The following is a 16,251-nucleotide window of genomic DNA, read 5'->3' on the forward strand; positions in this document are numbered from 1 at the left end:
CTTACCTCTTTCCCTTTCTGTCTTTCACACCTCTCTCTCCACCTCCTCTTTCTTCCTCTGTTTTTATAATGCACAACAGATGTGCATTGAAGGACAGATTGAACTTGTATTTATAACACTTGGATAATGAGCTTTCAATAAAGCGTTTCACATTCTCTACTGGTTGAAATGAAGTGTTATGTGATGAAATACTCCACCTATCCTGTGTTTATCAGATCATTGCAGATGAAGGGCATTAGATATTGAGATGAACCGGTGTTGGAGTATTTACATGATGCATAGGAAGTGTAGTGTACTGTTTTTTAACATTATATTTCTGTATATATGAATTAACTAGTTAAATCCTGTTTCTAGTCTATTAGTTACAATGTGTAACCATTGATGTCCCAGGACCAAGATTGGTAAACACTGTTGAAGTGTATAATTGTAATACATACATGAAGTCACAGAGTCATTCAAAGTCTGGAATTTGATACTCCTGGTATTGGATATGACTGAAAAATTATCTCAAAGACATTCATACCTAAACTGCACCTTTATTTGCCAAGGTACAGTACATGATCAGTGAATATATTAAATGTACAGGCTACAATGTGGGGATCTCATGCATGGTAATAACTACATGTATATACGACTTGCATCCTTGGTACAACATGATATTATATTCTACTCAATCCACAGGCTTCATTAATGTCATTCAGGCTGTTTTGAAGTTGATACAACTGGCTATGATAGCTGAGGTTCATAGCTAGGTTCTGAACTAATATGTATACCAAACGTTTGGGTCCATACACAGATCGGCTAGATAGCTAGCTACACATCCATGGGCATACAGGGATTTTAATCATCCACTGCACAATAAGCAAGAACATAGCTAGCTACGTTATTTCATCTATCTGCATGGTAAATATCAGCAAGACAAGCTTACAAAATTGTACATTAAATTTGCAGTAAATTCTTCAGCTAGCTAGATTCTATACATCCACTGTTACACAAAACGACAGTCTGGTTTGCTGGTTGTTTCAGGAGTCCCTAAAACAACCAGAATTACAATTTCATATTCATGTCACAACACCCATAAAGCTAGTCAGCTATCTGGCTAATGTTAGCTGGGTCAGCTAGCTGGCTAATGTTAGCTAGTCAGCTAGCTGGCTAATGTCAGCTACCTTGCTAAATGGCGATTTTCATAAATTAACTTTATGATAAAAAAATGCATAATCATTTGTCTCTACATGAACTAACATTCCTGTCAACTGTACATGTTTTTTGCATGATTCGTTATGACGTTATAATCCCTTACAGTTGCTTCCATTCTAGTATTTCTGTCCGCCACCTTTGATTCAGTTCAGTTCTGTGTAGGGGTTCCCCTCTCTCCTAGTATTTCTGTTCGCCATATTTGATTCAGTTCAGTTCTGTGTAGGGGTACCCCTCTCTCCTAGTATTTCTGTCCGCCATCTTTGCTGAAGAAAGTCTAACAGTCGCTAGCGCAGCAGCAGCCTCCCCCGGTCCTAGTGCCGGGCCGATAAGATGTTTAAGATGCGATGGCGAAATAAGAAGAAATAAGAAATCACAGAAAAAATATATTGACTGATATTGATTTATTTAGGGGGGGGCTAATTCATATTTTGGTTCTAGCGACGTCCCTGATTCCTACCCTTTAATTTTTTGTGTGAAAATTTAATTTACATTTTACTCAACTGCGTTGCCCACTCCAGTCAGCATATAGCGGTCTGCGACTTTAAGGCAATGCTGCTACTGTGACGTATATTCTAGTGGACGGAACGCTTCTTTCAACAGCAGCAACAGACAGTCAGCCACCTCGGTAGCTTGCTAGCCAAAATAGACGAACCAATAAAGCTCTTTAGACGCTTTAGTGTATATTTGCCACTGTATTTTAAAACCACTTCTGTCGCCTAGTTAGTTATCCGTTTTCATTTCATATTTACGGTATTGTTTTTATTATTCATCTAGCGGGCTGGTTAAGTTAGCCTAGCTAGCTAACATCTTCAACCATGAGGTCACTAAGCTACTCTCTTGTTAATGAAGAGAAGGACTGCTGGACGGAGAAAGAAGCTATCGTCAAAGAGGAGAAGGAAGAGGAGGATATCACAGTAAACGAAGAAGTAGAGGGTGAGGCTGTTACAGTGAAAGAAGAAGAGACAGACGTTACAGTGAAAGAAGAGGAAGACGCGTTCAGATTGAAAGAGGAAGAGGAAGAGAAAGAGGAGGATGCAGTTTTTGGAGTGAAAGATGGGGAGATGACTGTCACATTGGAAGAAGAGAAGGAGGAAACTGAATATCTGGACTCGGTTTCCCAAACGCATCTTAAGGCATCCAATGGTTCTAACGATGAACGGGCCCTGATTAACACTAGTAAGTACTACCTTAAAAACAGAGGCACAAACTCTGCAGTTGTTGAACTGTTTTATTTTTTTATTTAACCAGGTGGCTATGATGTCATAATGATAGTTTAACATGGTGACCATGATGTCATAATGATAGTTTAACCAGGTGGCCATGATGTCATAATGATAGTTTAACCAGGTGGCCATGGTGTCAAAAGTTAAGACTTTTTGTATTTAACCAGGTAGGCCAGTTGAGAACAAGTTCTCATTTACAACTGCGACCTGGCCAAGATTAAGCAAAGCAGTGTGACACAGACAACAACATAGAGTTACACATGGAATAACATGGAATAAACAATAAACAAGCCAATAACACAATAAACAAGTCAATGACACAGTAGAAAAAAAGAAAGTCTATATATAGTGTGTGCAAAAGGCATGAGGTAGGCAATGAATAGTCCATAGTAGCGAAGAATTACAATTTAGCAGATTAACACTGGAGTGATAAATGAGCAGATGATGATGTGCAAGTAGAGATACTGGTGTGCAAAAGAGCAGAAAAGTACATGTACAGCTGCAGCGATCGGTTAGCTGCTCAGATAGCTGATGTTTAAAGTTGGTGAGGGAAATATAAGTCTCCAGCTTCAGCGAATTTTGAAATTCGCTCCAGTCACTGGAAGGATGTGTGGTGTTAAAGGGGAAATCTGCAATTACCACATCCATATTTTGATTTTTAAATTATTTATTTATAGCCATTGATTCTTGAAGAATATAACACATGCCTCATGAGCTTAGTTCAACTGTTGTACCCCATCAGAACACCAAATAAGCTTTTTTTACTCCAATGTATAGAAACAATGTAAATCAACAGACTCAACATGGTTAAAACTATAATGTTGATATCATGGATGGTCAGTCCTTGCATCCATAGGTCTGTCTATGAATTTGAAAGTAGTTACATTTCTCCAGCCCCATCCATCTTATTAGCAAAATAGTGGTGGAATTACAGCTTTGTTATTGGTTGATTGATTCTTGTGTGGCTTTTTTAAAGGGACAACCTAGTATTTAAACAGCAACAAAATGGCTGCCCAGAGACTTGGTTTGGTAAACAGCTGAGGGATGGGGGCTGGGATGGGGTCTGGAGAAATGTAACCACTCTCAAATTAATAGAGAAAGCTATTGTATCAACCGTAACCCAAAACCTAGCGACCTCGTCAAGAAGTTCAGACATCTTGGCAAAACAGTTTTAAGGTGTTGGCTTGACAGTCGCTGGACCCAGGTTTGAGTCCAGCTCAGGGCAACCCCCTGAATTCACTACACTATGAATACAAGGACTGGCCATCCATGATGTCATAATGATATTTTAACCAGGTCATCTAAATGAAAATTATACAAATCTAAAAGTAACTTTTATTGCCATTGCCACCTATGTAAAAAATAGCCTGCATAAAGCCAACAAATAAAAATATTGCAAATAACTGTCCTATAAATCACATGGCCTGTCCATAACGAACTTGAAACATTGTATAAAATATTCTGGGCCCTCAGTTTCCCGTGCCTGTGAGTTCTCGACCGACACAGCTGTAGGCTATTTGTGAAAGGGATAAGAAGTAATCAGGTGTTTTGACATTTCCACTGGATCAGATTATTACATTTTTCCCTTTTGTGCCGAGTGGTTATCGAAAGGGTGAGAGCTGGAAATATTTTTCAAATACTTTGAGGAGTTATTCTCATTTGCAATTGACTTTGATTAGACTTTGTTTACTTGCTGTTTGAGGTGGGGGGGAAAATGTGCTTTGAGAAGCTCCACAACTCATTAGTGGTGGTGCATTAAGACAATCAGAAATACTATCAGACATCCCCAAATGGGCACATTTATAGGCCTACATTTGTGTGCAGGCCAGGTAGACTAGTCCTACTTCTATATGTGTAACCAGGTAGACTTGTTTTACATCTATATGTGTAACCAGGTAGACTAGTTTTACATCTATATGTGTAACTAGGTAGACTAGTCCTACTTCTATATGTGTCACCAGGTAGACTAGTCCTACTTCTATATGTGTCACCAGGTAGACTAGTCCTACTTCTATATGTGTCACCAGGTAGACTAGTCCTACTTCTATATGTGTCACCAGGTAGACTAGTCCTACTTCTATATGTGTCACCAGGTAGACTAGTCCTACTTCTATATGTGTCACCAGGTAGACTAGTCCTACTTCTATGTGTGTAACCAGGTAGACTAGTCCTACTTCTATGTGTGTAACCAGGTAGACTAGTCCTACTTCTATATGTGTAACCAGGTAGACTAGTCCTACTTCTATATGTGTAACCAGGTAGACTAGTCCTACTTCTATATGTGTAACCAGGTAGACTAGTCCTACTTCTATATGTGTAACCAGGTAGACTAGTCCTACTTCTATATGTGTAACCAGGTAGACTAGTCCTACTTCTATATGTGTAATCAGGTAGACTAGTCCTACTTCTATATGTGTAATCAGGTAGACTAGTCCTACTTCTATATGTGTAACCAGGTAGACTAGTTCTACTTCTATATGTGTAACCAGGTAGACTAGTTCTACTTCTATATGTGTAACCAGGTAGACTAGTTCTACTTCTATATGTGTAACCAGGTAGACTAGTCCTACTTCTATATGTGTAACCAGGTAGACTAGTCCTACTTCTATATGTGTAATCAGGTAGACTAGTCCTACTTCTATATGTGTTGTTGGGTAGACTAGTCCTACTTCTATATGTTTAATCAGGTAGACTAGTCCTACTTCTATATGTGTAACCAGGTAGACTAGTCCTACTTCTATATGTGTTGTTGGGTAGACTAGTCCTACTTCTATATGTGTAATCAGGTTGACTAGTCCTACTTCTATATGTGTTGTCAGGTAGACTAGTCCTACTTCTATATGTGTAACCAGGTAGACTAGTCCTACTTCTATATGTGTAATCAGGTTGACTAGTCCTACTACTATATGAGTAGTTAGGTGTGCGTCCTTACTCAACATTGACAGGAGTGTTTCAAACAAAACACAATTAATAAATTGACAAAACTGCCGCATCTTGTATGGTCAGGTCTGGGTGGTCTGCCAGGGGCCGTTTCATTTAGTATCCGTTTGGGTCGGCATGGGGAATGATTGTATTTTCCCATAGTATGTTGTACCGAGGTTGACCGACTATCTTCAAGATAGAACTGCCAAAGGGGGAGGAGTTGCAATCTACTGCATAGATGGCCTGCAAAGTCCTCGGGGTTTCGCCTGCTAAATAAGTTCTGTTATACACACAGACATGATTCAAACATTTTTAGAAACTTCAGAGTGTTTTCTATCCAAATCTACTAATAATATGCATATCTTATCTTCTGGGGATGAGTAACTGGCAGTTGAATTTGGGTATGCTTTTCATCCAAACGTGAAATTGCTGGCCCCTATCCTAGAGAAGTTAGATAACGATTAAACGATCACCCCTCATCACTGTCAAACGCTCCCTAAAACACTTCTGCAAGCAGGCCTTTCTAATCGACCTGGCCTGGGTATCCTGGTATCCTCCCGTCGGTAGAGGATGCCTGGTTGTTCTTTAAAAGTAAATTCCTCACCATCTTAAATAAGCAAGAAATGTAGAACTAAGAACAGATATAGCCCTTGGTTCACTCCAGACCTGACTGCCCTCGACCAGCACAGAAACATCCTGTGGCGTACTGCACTAGCATCGAATAGTCCCCGCGATATGCAACTTTTCAGAGAAGTCAGGAACCAATACACACAGTCAGTTAGGAAAGCAAATGCAAGCTTTTTCAAACTTTTCAAACAGAAATGTGCATCCTGTAGCTCTAACTCCAAAAAGTTGTGGGACACTGTAAAGTCCATGGAGAATAAGAGCACCTAATCTCAGCTGCCCACTGCACTGAGGCTAGGAAACACTGTCACCACCGATAAATCCACGATAATCGAGAGTTTCAATAAGCATTTCTCTATGGCTGGCCATGCTTTCCTCCTGGCTACTCCAACCCCGGCCAACAGCTACTTCCCCAAGCCTCCCCAGCTTCTCCTTCACCCAAATCCAGATAGCTGATGTTCTGAAAGAGTTACAAATCAGCTGGGCCCTCTCTTTTCTTTCCATTGTGGCAACCCCTATTACTAGTCTGTTCAACCTCTCTTTAGTATCGTCCGAGATTCCTAAAGATTGGAACGCTTCCTCCGTCATCCCCCTCTTCAAAGGGTGTGACAATCTAGAACCAAACTGTTACAGACCTATATCCATCCTGCCCTGCCTTTCCAAAGTCTTCGACAGCCAAGTTGACAAACAGATCACTGACCATTTAGAATCCCACCGTACCTTCTCCGCTGTGTAATCCCGTTTCCGAGCTGGTCTCGGGTGCACCTCAGCCTCGCTCAAGTTACTAAACGATATCATAACCGCCATCGATAAAAGACAGTACTGTGCAGCCGTCTTCATCAACCTGACCAAGGCTTTCGACTCTGTCAATCACCGTATTCTTATCGGCAGAATTAACCGCCTTGGTTTCTCAAATGACTGACTCGCCTGGTTCACCCACTACTTCTTAGACAGAGTTCAGTGTGTCAAATCGGAGGGCCTGTTGTGTGGAGCTCTGGCAGTCTCTATGGGGGTACCACAGGGTTCAATTCTCGGACCGACTCTTTTCTCTTTATATACCAATGATGTTGCTCTTGCTGCGGTTGATTCCTTGATCCACCTCTACGCAGACCACACCATTCTGTATACATCTGGCCCTTCTTTGGACACTGTGTTAACAAACCTCCAAATGAGCTTCAATGCCATACAACACTCCATCCGTGGCTCCCAACTGCTCTTAAACGCTAGTAAAACTAAATGCATGCTCTTCAACTGATCGCTGCCTGCACCCGCCCGTCCAGCATGACTACTCTGGACGGTTCTGACTTAGAAAATGTGGACAACTATAAATACCTAGGTGTCTGGCTAGACTAAACTCTCCTTCCAGACTAATATTAAGCATTTCCAATCCCAAATTAAATTTAGAATCGGCTTCCTATTTCGCAACAAAGCCTCCTTCACTCACGCTGCCAAACATACCCTCGTAAAACTGACTATCCTGCCGATCCATGACTTCGGTGATGTCATTTTCAAAATAGCCTCCAACACTCTACTCAGCAAACTGGATGTAGTCTATCACAGTGCCATCCGTTTTGTCACCAAAGCCCCATATACCACCCACCACTGCGACCTGTATGCTCTCGTTGGCTGGCCCTCGCTACATATTCGTCGCCAAACCCACTGGCTCCAGGTCATCTTTAAGTCTTTGCTAGGCCGCCTTAATTCAGCTCACTGGTCACCATAGCAACACCCACCCATAGCACGCGCTCCAGGAGGTATATCTCACTGGTCATCCCCAAAGCCAACACCTACTTTGGCCGCCTTTCCTTCCAGCTCTCTGCTGCCAATGACTGGAACGAATTGCAAAAGGTTGGAGACTTATATCTCCCTCACTAACTTTAAGCATCAGCTATCTCAGCAGCGTAGCGCTCGCTGCAGCTGTGCACAGCCCATCCAACTACCTACCTCATCCCCATTTTTTTTTTTTTACTTTTTTTGCTCTTTTGCACATCAGTATTTCTACTTGCACATCATCATCTGCACATCTGTCACTCCAGTGTTAATTTCAAAATTTGTAATTACTTCGCTACTATGGCCTATTTATTGCCTTACCTCCTTACTCCATTTGCACACACTGTATATAGATTTTTCTATTGTGTTATTGACTGTACGTTTGTTTATCCCACGTGTAACTCTGTGTTGTTTTTGTCGCACTGCTTTGCTTTATCTTGGCCAGGTTGCAGTTGTATATGAGAACTTGTTCTCAACTGGCCGACCTGGTTAAATAAAGCTGAAATAAATAAATAATAATAATCGTAACTTTATTGACAACACCCAAATTGATACTGTCATTAACGCGGTTCTTCAATAATTACACATCATTCTTAATACTGTAGCTGTTTAGTTAGTCACATGTTCAACTATCATCAGCTGAATCAGGAAATCATTTTCTGAATGACAGTCAAATGACAAACATCACGACATGCAAAAACAACCAAAGTGCTTCTTCATTCATTACTCCGGTAAAGACAGTTATGCCGTGCTCCACGTTGGATCAAACATCCCTAACAAATTGATGTTTATAATGTTATTGTCTGCTTGATTTACTGTAGGGTCTCGTTAGTCTGTTTGCACACAGAGATACTTAGCTCATAATGTGTAGAGAATGTTCCTTGATGGATAGGCTATTGTACAACACACAGAGCTATTTTCCTTTATTTGTTGTTTGGTGAAGTTATGGGTCCTACAGTAGTTCTATGTTGTTAGGTGAAGTTATGGGTCCTACAGTAGGTCTATGTTGTTGTTAGGTGAAGTTATGGGTCCTACAGTAGGTCTGTTATTGTTAGGTGAAGTTATGGGTCCTACAGTAGGTCTGTTATTGTTAGGTTAAGTTATGGGTTCTACAGTAGGTCTATGTTATTGTTATGGGTTCTACAGTAGGTCTATGTTGTTGTTAGGTGAAGTTATGGGTCCTACAGTAGGTCTATGTTGTTGTTAGGTGAAGTTATGGGTCCTACAGTAGGTCTATGTTATTGTTAGGTGAAGTTATGGGTTCTACAGTAGGTCTATGTTGTTGTTAGGTGAAGTTGTGGGTCCTACAGTGGGTATATGTTGTTGTTAGGTGAAGTTATGGGCCAATTTGGCAAACAGTGTACAAACCCTCATTGTCAGGCTGATGGAAAAGCCAAAGAGCATTTTACTGGTTGAAGTGTTTTTTAAATACAAAGCGGTTGATTTGCGATGACACAAACATTATATTAAGCAGGACATTCAAACGATCCTTACAATTATAATCCAAATTAGTGTGAAATGCACTCATAAGCAACCTGGAAATGGAGGTTACTCCCCTGAGTTTTCCCCTTTTCACATTCAGAATACATTGTGAAAAACTAAAATCTTTGCTCACCATTTTTGCTCCTGCAGATATACTACGTCCATAACTAGTGGTTTCCTCATTAGCAGATATACTACATCCATAGCTAGGGGTTTCCTCATTACCAGATATACTACATCCATAACTAGTGGTTTCCTCATTACCAGATATACTACATCCATAACTAGTGGTTTCCTAATTACCAGATATACCACATCCATAACTAGTGGTTTTCTCATTACCAGATATACCACATCCATAACTAGCGGTTTCCTCATTAGCATGGAGGAGTTTCTGCAATCAAATTGCCCTCGTGCCGCAATTTTAGCAACACAGAAAGGGGCCTGTATTGGAGGTCAAAGGTCGTCTGGCACACTGCTTAGAGTTTCAACAACATGAATAACTTATTTCTAGTCTACAATCTTAGATGTTACTACTAATGTGAAAACAAGACAAAATATGACTTGTTGCTCATTTTAAGACAATTGTCAAATAATTTTAACATTCATTACAGACATCAATTGTTGTACAACATCATCGCTATTCTGTTGGCATCACCTTTTACAGTGGATTACCGCTGTTGTGGGCCTTTAATCATCTGTCTGACTTTGTTTTTCACACAGGAGAGATACGGGACTATCGTGGATCCTCTGGGGAGCCTCAACAACCTCATGATGCTGTAGAGGCAGAGAAGAGTCTCTCCACATCAGAACGCCTCAATAAACACCAGCAGAGATCCACAGGGAAGAGAACTCACTGCTGCTCTGACTGTGGGAAGAGATTCACCTCATCAGGCATTAAAGTTCATCAGAGAATCCACACAGGAGAGAAATCTTATAGCTGTGGTCAATGTGGGAAGCGTTTTGGTCGATCTTGCAATCTGACTCAACACCAGAGAATACACACAGGAGAGAAACCTTATAGTTGTGGTCAATGTGGGAAGAGTTTTGGTCAATCTGGAGAGCTGACAGTGCACCAGAGAATACACACAGGAGAGAAACCTTACAGCTGTGATCAATGTGGGAAGAGTTCTCGTCAATCTGGAGATCTGACAGTGCACCAGAGAACACACACAGGAGGGAAACCTTATAGCTGTGGTCAATGTGGGAAGAGTTTTGGTCAATCTGGCCATCTGGTATCACACCAGAGAACACACACAGGAGAGAAATCTTATAGTTGTGGTCAATGTGGGAAGCGTTTTGGTCGATCTTGCCATCTGACTCAACACCAGAGAATACACACAGGAGAGAAATCTTATAGCTGTGGTCAATGTGGGAAGAGTTTTGGTCAATCTGGCAATCTGGTATCACACCAGAGAACACACACAGGAGAGAAATCTTATAGCTGTGGTCAATGTGGGAAGCGTTTTGGTCGATCTTGCCATCTGACTCAACACCAGAGAACACACACAGGAGAGAAACCTTATAGCTGTGTTCAGTGTGACAAGAGATACTCTGATAAAAGATCTCTGATCAAACATCAGAAAATACATACATGAAGGAGTTGTTTCATGATATCAATGAATTAATGTCACAATGTAGAATGTTTTTAACAATGTAGTAGGAGTATTTTAATGAATTTCACAATGTAGAACCCTAAACGTTTGTCCCATTCAATTGATTTCAGGAAAAATCCAGGCTCTTGAAAGAGTTACTATTTATGTGATTTAACAAAAAAGTGACTAACACAAAAATACCTGTGTTACACTTACCATGTTGGTGACCCACTTGAATCAAAATGCAACACCTCAAAATGTAGCTAGCTGTTTTCTACAAATTGTCCTCTAACCAGTGGTGAACACATTATTCCCAGATTCCATGTGGTTTTTGAGCTGTTAGATTTAACAGGACGTGCACCCTCATCTCCCTCCTCTCGGCACAATTGATTTCAACATGATATCGATGAGTGATTACAAATAAGTGTTGTGTTCCTTTGTTTAGCGACCCCTGAATTTAAATGCATCACTCCAAAATGTAGCTGACTGTTTTCTGCAGGTTGTCCTCTAACCAGTGAGGTAAAATATATCTCCCATTTCCATGTGTTTTTTTAGTTGTGTTAGTTTCAACAGCACATACAACCAATAATAAATTGAATTCAGTGATGTATTGCTGCTTGTGCAGTTTTAGGTGCTTGTTTAAGTAATATGATTATTGTGGCAGATGTTTGTGTATATAGTACATTTTACGTTTAGGTTTTCTGCATTTGCATTTGGACACTTTTAATCTGTGACATTGGGGATATCCCACCTAGAAAACTGTCGTTGAAAATAAGACTATGACCGACGTACAATATTATTTTGGTTTTAGTTGAAAGTTGAAAAGAAAACTATTTAATTTCAACATACTCACAGCTTATACACATGGACGCAGTATAATAAATCGGTCTATATCAATTTTCTATTAACAATCCTAATAAATTGAGTCAAATTTGATTTCAACAAATGAACCCAATGACCAATCAACAGACTCTTGGTCCCTCTTAGTATGAAAAACAGTATCACTTTTCCAGCCTGCTGAAGCTGTGGTGGAGTGGTAAACACCAACCCCGGCTCTACCAGGGGCTTGAGGTGGTCTCCCACAGCTCTGCTGGTGGAGTGGTAAACACCACCCCCGGGTCGACCAGGGGCTTGAGGTGGTCTCCCACAGCTCTGCTGGTGGAGTGGTAAACACCACCTCCGGCTCTACCAGGGGCTTGAGGTGGTCTCCCACAGCTCTGCTTATGTCATGTTCTGTGGCCTTGCCGTTCCATTTCTTGACTGCCCCTGCAACACAGAAATTAACATATTTAGTCATATTATATAAAACACTCAAAGTAATGGATATGGAGCATCTATGGCCTCAGTTACACCTGGCACCTAAATGTGACTTCTGTCATCTGATCACTCCAAGCTGCATTAGGTTCAGATCTACCAGGATGGACCTTTGACATAGTCTGGATGCAGTCAGGCCACTGAATATGCATAAGTAATGTAAAGAGATGGGGTGTTTCCAACAGTAATATCTAACTAAATGCTTGTGTTTCTAGCTCCAACAGTTCAGTAATATCTAACTAAATGCTTGTGTTCCTAACTCCAACAGTACAGTAATATCTAACTAAATGCTTGTGTTTCTAGCTCCAACAGTACAGTAATATCTAACTCAATGCTTGTGTTCATAGCTCCAACAGTGCAGTAATATCTAACAATTTCACAACAAATACCTAATACACACAAATCTAAGTTAAGGACGAGTGATGTCAGAGGGGCATAGACTAAGATACAGTAGAATAGGATAGAATACAGTATATACATATGAGATGAGTAATACATAGACTAAGATACAGTAGAATAGAATAGAATACAGTATATACATATGAGATGAGTAATGCCAGATATGTAAACATGCAGGAGATCCACGAAGGAAAGACAGTGATGGTGCTCAGTGATGTTGTTGTAAATGGTGGGGGAACAACCAATTTCGGCATTTTTAAAATAATTTTACCCCCGTTTTTTCTCCACAATTTCGATATTGTGATGTCTCCAGTGCTGTTGGCTGGTCGTCATTGACCTTGCGTAGGCTTAAACACTGGTATACACTGATATTAAAGGCCATTTTGGGTAAAATGCCATTTTATCTCTGTTCTGTTCTGTTTTAGTCAGGTCGGTAAATAAATATCAACTACGGTCCCCTTCTCATTTGCTTCTAAACAAAAATTAGAACAGGTCATGGTAGAAATTGTTACTCAGCTCCGTGGTCCTGGAATTCTCTCCTGAACATTTAAAAATGTGATGATCTAGTTTTGTTGGTGGAGCTTAAACACTTGATTGATGTATAGAAGAGTGTAATTGTTTTAAGGACAGCTCTTTTTAGTCAAGACTTTCGTGTTTTTAACGTAAAATGTTATTGTTGTGCTGTGTTTATAGCTTTGTTTAATGTTGTGTACGTAAGTTGTTTTGTCTGAAACGTTGTTACCCCTGCTGCTATTGGACCAGGTCTCTTTTGGAAAAGAGATGTTATCTCAATGAGAAAAACCTGTATAAATAAAGGTAAAATAAAAAAATACAAATATTGAATATATCTATATATTATATAATAATAATATAATATATATCGAAGGTCGAGTCATGCCAAACTGCGCTTCTTAACAGCTACCCGCTTAACTACCCGCACCAATATGTCGGAGGAAACACTGTTCACCTGACGGCTGAGGTCAGCCTGCAGTCGCCACAAGGATTCGCTAGAGTAGTAAAGCCCCCCCCCCCGGCCAAACCCTCCCCTAACCTGGGCAACGCTTGGCCTATAGTGTGCTGCCCTATGGGACTCCCGATCATAGCAGGTTGTGGTACAGCCCGGGATCAAACCCGGGTCTATAGTGACACCTCTAACACTGTGATACAGTACCATAGACTGCTGCACCACTCGGGTCTATAGTGACACCTCTAACACTGTGATCTAGTACCTTAGACTGCTGCACCACTCGGGTCTATAGTGACACCGCTAACACTGTGATCTAGTACCTTAGACCGCTGCACCACTCGGGTCTATAGTGACACCTCTAACACTGTGATCTAGTACCTTAGACTGCTGCACCACTCGGGTCTATAGTGACGCCTCTAACACTGCGATACAGTACCTTAGACCGCTGCACCACTCAGGTCTATAGTGACACCTCTAACACTGTGATCTAGTACCTTAGACTGCTGCACCACTCGGGTCTATAGTGACGCCTCTAACACTGTGATCTAGTACCTTAGATCGCTGTGCCACTCAGGCATAACCTTTTTTTAACAAATTCTGATGGTTGTTAAAAATGGAATTTTGACATTATTACCGTTATATCAACACACTCAACACTCCCAACACCCCCAACTATAATTCTCTTTGGCACCGTAGACATCTAGTGACCACTTGATTCCATGTGACCAAACATTTCTGAGGCTGAGTCTCAAATAGTGGCCTGTTACTTTTAATAGCCAGGCAATAGCACACATAGCAAATACATTTTGGGTCTAAATTAAAGGAGCTACAATTATAGTTTAATTACATGTTTTAAATAAAATGTCCATAATATCTGCATTAATACGAACGAGCTACAAAAATCTCTGAAACTGGAAACACTTATCTCCCTCACTAACTTTAAGCACTAGCTGTCAGAGCAGCTCACAGATTACTGCACCTGTACATAGCCCATCTATAATTTAGCCCAAACAACTACCTCTTTCCCTACTGTATTTATTTATTTATTTAGCTCCTTTGCACCCCATTATTTCTATCTCTACTTTGCACATTCTTCCACTGCAAATCTACCATTCCAGTGTTTTACTTGCTATATTGTATTTACTTCGCCACCATGGCCTTTTTTTTGCCTTCACCTCCCTTATCTCACCTCACTTGCTCACATTGTATATATACTTATTTTTCTACTGTATTATTGACTGTATGTTTGTTTTACTCCATGTGTAACTCTGTGTTGTTGTTTGTGTCACACTGCTTTGCTTTATCTTGGCCAGGTCGCAGTTGTAAATGAGAACTTGTTCTCAACTGGCCTACCTGGTTAAACTATCATTATGACATCATGGCCACCTGGTTAAACTATCATTATGACATCATGGCCACCTGGTTAAACTATCATTATGACGTCATGGCCACCTGGTTAAACTATCATTATGACATCATGGCCACCTGGTTAAACTATCATTATGACATCATGGCCACCTGGTTAAACTATCATTATGACGTCATGGCCACCTGGTTAAACTATCATTATGACATCATGGCCACCTGGTTAAACTATCATTATGACGTCATGGCCACCTGGTTAAACTATCATTATGACATCATGGCCACCTGGTTAAATAAAGGTGCATTTTTTATGTTTTTTGTATTTTTAAATGTTTTTTATAACATTAACAATGTCTACACTGTATTTCTGATCAATTTTATGTTTTCTTTAAAAAACAAGGACATTTCTAAGTGACCCCAAACTTTTGAACGGTGGTGTACATCTACATGATGTATTGTTACACCATGTAGGAGCAGTCTAGACCTAGTCTGTTCATTATTTACATCTACATGATGTATTGTTACACCATGTAGGAGCAGTATAGACCTAGTCTGTTCATTATATACATCTACATGATGTATTGTTACACCATGTAGGAGCAGTATAGACCTAGTCTGTTCATTATATACATCTACATGATGTATTGTTACACCATGTAGGAGCAGTATAGACCTAGTCTGTTCATTATATACATCTACATGATGTATTGTTACACCATGTAGGAGCATTATAGACCTAGTCTGTTCATTATATACATCTACATGATGTATTGTTACACCATGTAGGAGCAGTATAGACCTAGTCTGTTCATTATATACATCTACATGATGTATTGTTACACCATGTCGGAGCAGTATAGACCTAGTCTGTTCATTATATACATCTACATGATGTATTGTTACACCATGAAGGAGCATTATAGACCTAGTCTGTTCATTATATACATATACATGATGTATTGTTACACCATGTAGGAGCAGTATAGACCTAGTCTGTTCATTATATACATCTACATGATGTATTGTTACACCATGTTGGAGCAGTATAGACCTAGTCTGTTCATTATATACATCTACATGATGTATTGTTACACCATGTTGGAGCAATATGGACCTAGTCTGTTCATTATATACATCTACATGATGTATTGTTACACCATGTAGGAGCAGTATAGACCTAGTCTGTTCATTATATACATCTACATGATGTATTGTTACACCATGTAGGAGCAGTATAGACCTAGTCTGTTCATTATATACATCTACATGATGTATTGTTACACCATGTAGGAGCAGTATGGACCTAGTCTGTTCATTATATACATCTATATGATGTATTGTTACACCATGTTGGAGCAGTATGGACCTACAGTAGTTAGCTACTTATTTAGAT

The 16,251-nt window shown here is 40.1% G+C and overlaps 3 protein-coding genes across 7 annotated transcripts in view; 2 read left to right on the forward strand and 1 right to left on the reverse strand.

The window, feature by feature from the left end:
• Nucleotides 1–16,251, forward strand: part of LOC139549612 (zinc finger protein 664-like) — a 438,201-nt gene that overhangs the window by 244,053 nt on the left and 177,897 nt on the right. The gene's annotated exons all lie outside the window — the stretch shown is intronic.
• Nucleotides 1–16,251, reverse strand: part of LOC139549671 (uncharacterized) — a 520,909-nt gene that overhangs the window by 220,769 nt on the left and 283,889 nt on the right. The window lies entirely within an intron of this gene.
• Nucleotides 1,787–15,257, forward strand: LOC139549053 (zinc finger protein 180-like). Of its 2 annotated transcripts, none has more exons than XM_071359142.1 (2): nucleotides 1,787–2,373; nucleotides 9,942–15,257. In XM_071359142.1, exons 1-2 carry the CDS (start codon nucleotides 2,013–2,015, stop codon nucleotides 10,814–10,816), a joined length of 1,236 nt encoding a protein of 411 aa, XP_071215243.1. In that variant the 5' UTR covers nucleotides 1,787–2,012; the 3' UTR covers nucleotides 10,817–15,257. The 2 variants fall into 2 exon arrangements, with proteins under 2 accessions (XP_071215243.1, XP_071215252.1); XM_071359151.1 differs by having other exon boundaries at nucleotides 1,787–2,340.

This window comes from Salvelinus alpinus, chromosome 2 (assembly GCF_045679555.1).
Source record: "Salvelinus alpinus chromosome 2, SLU_Salpinus.1, whole genome shotgun sequence".
NCBI lineage: Eukaryota > Metazoa > Chordata > Actinopteri > Salmoniformes > Salmonidae > Salvelinus > Salvelinus alpinus.

Coding starts and splice junctions, on each gene's coding strand:
- LOC139549053 (XM_071359142.1), top strand. CDS start 2,013: ATGAGGTCACTAAGCTACTCTCTTGTTAATGAAGAGAAGGACTGCTGG. Junction 2,374..9,941: donor ACGGGCCCTGATTAACACTA/GTAAGTACTACC, acceptor TTTTTCACACAG/GAGAGATACGGGACTATCGT.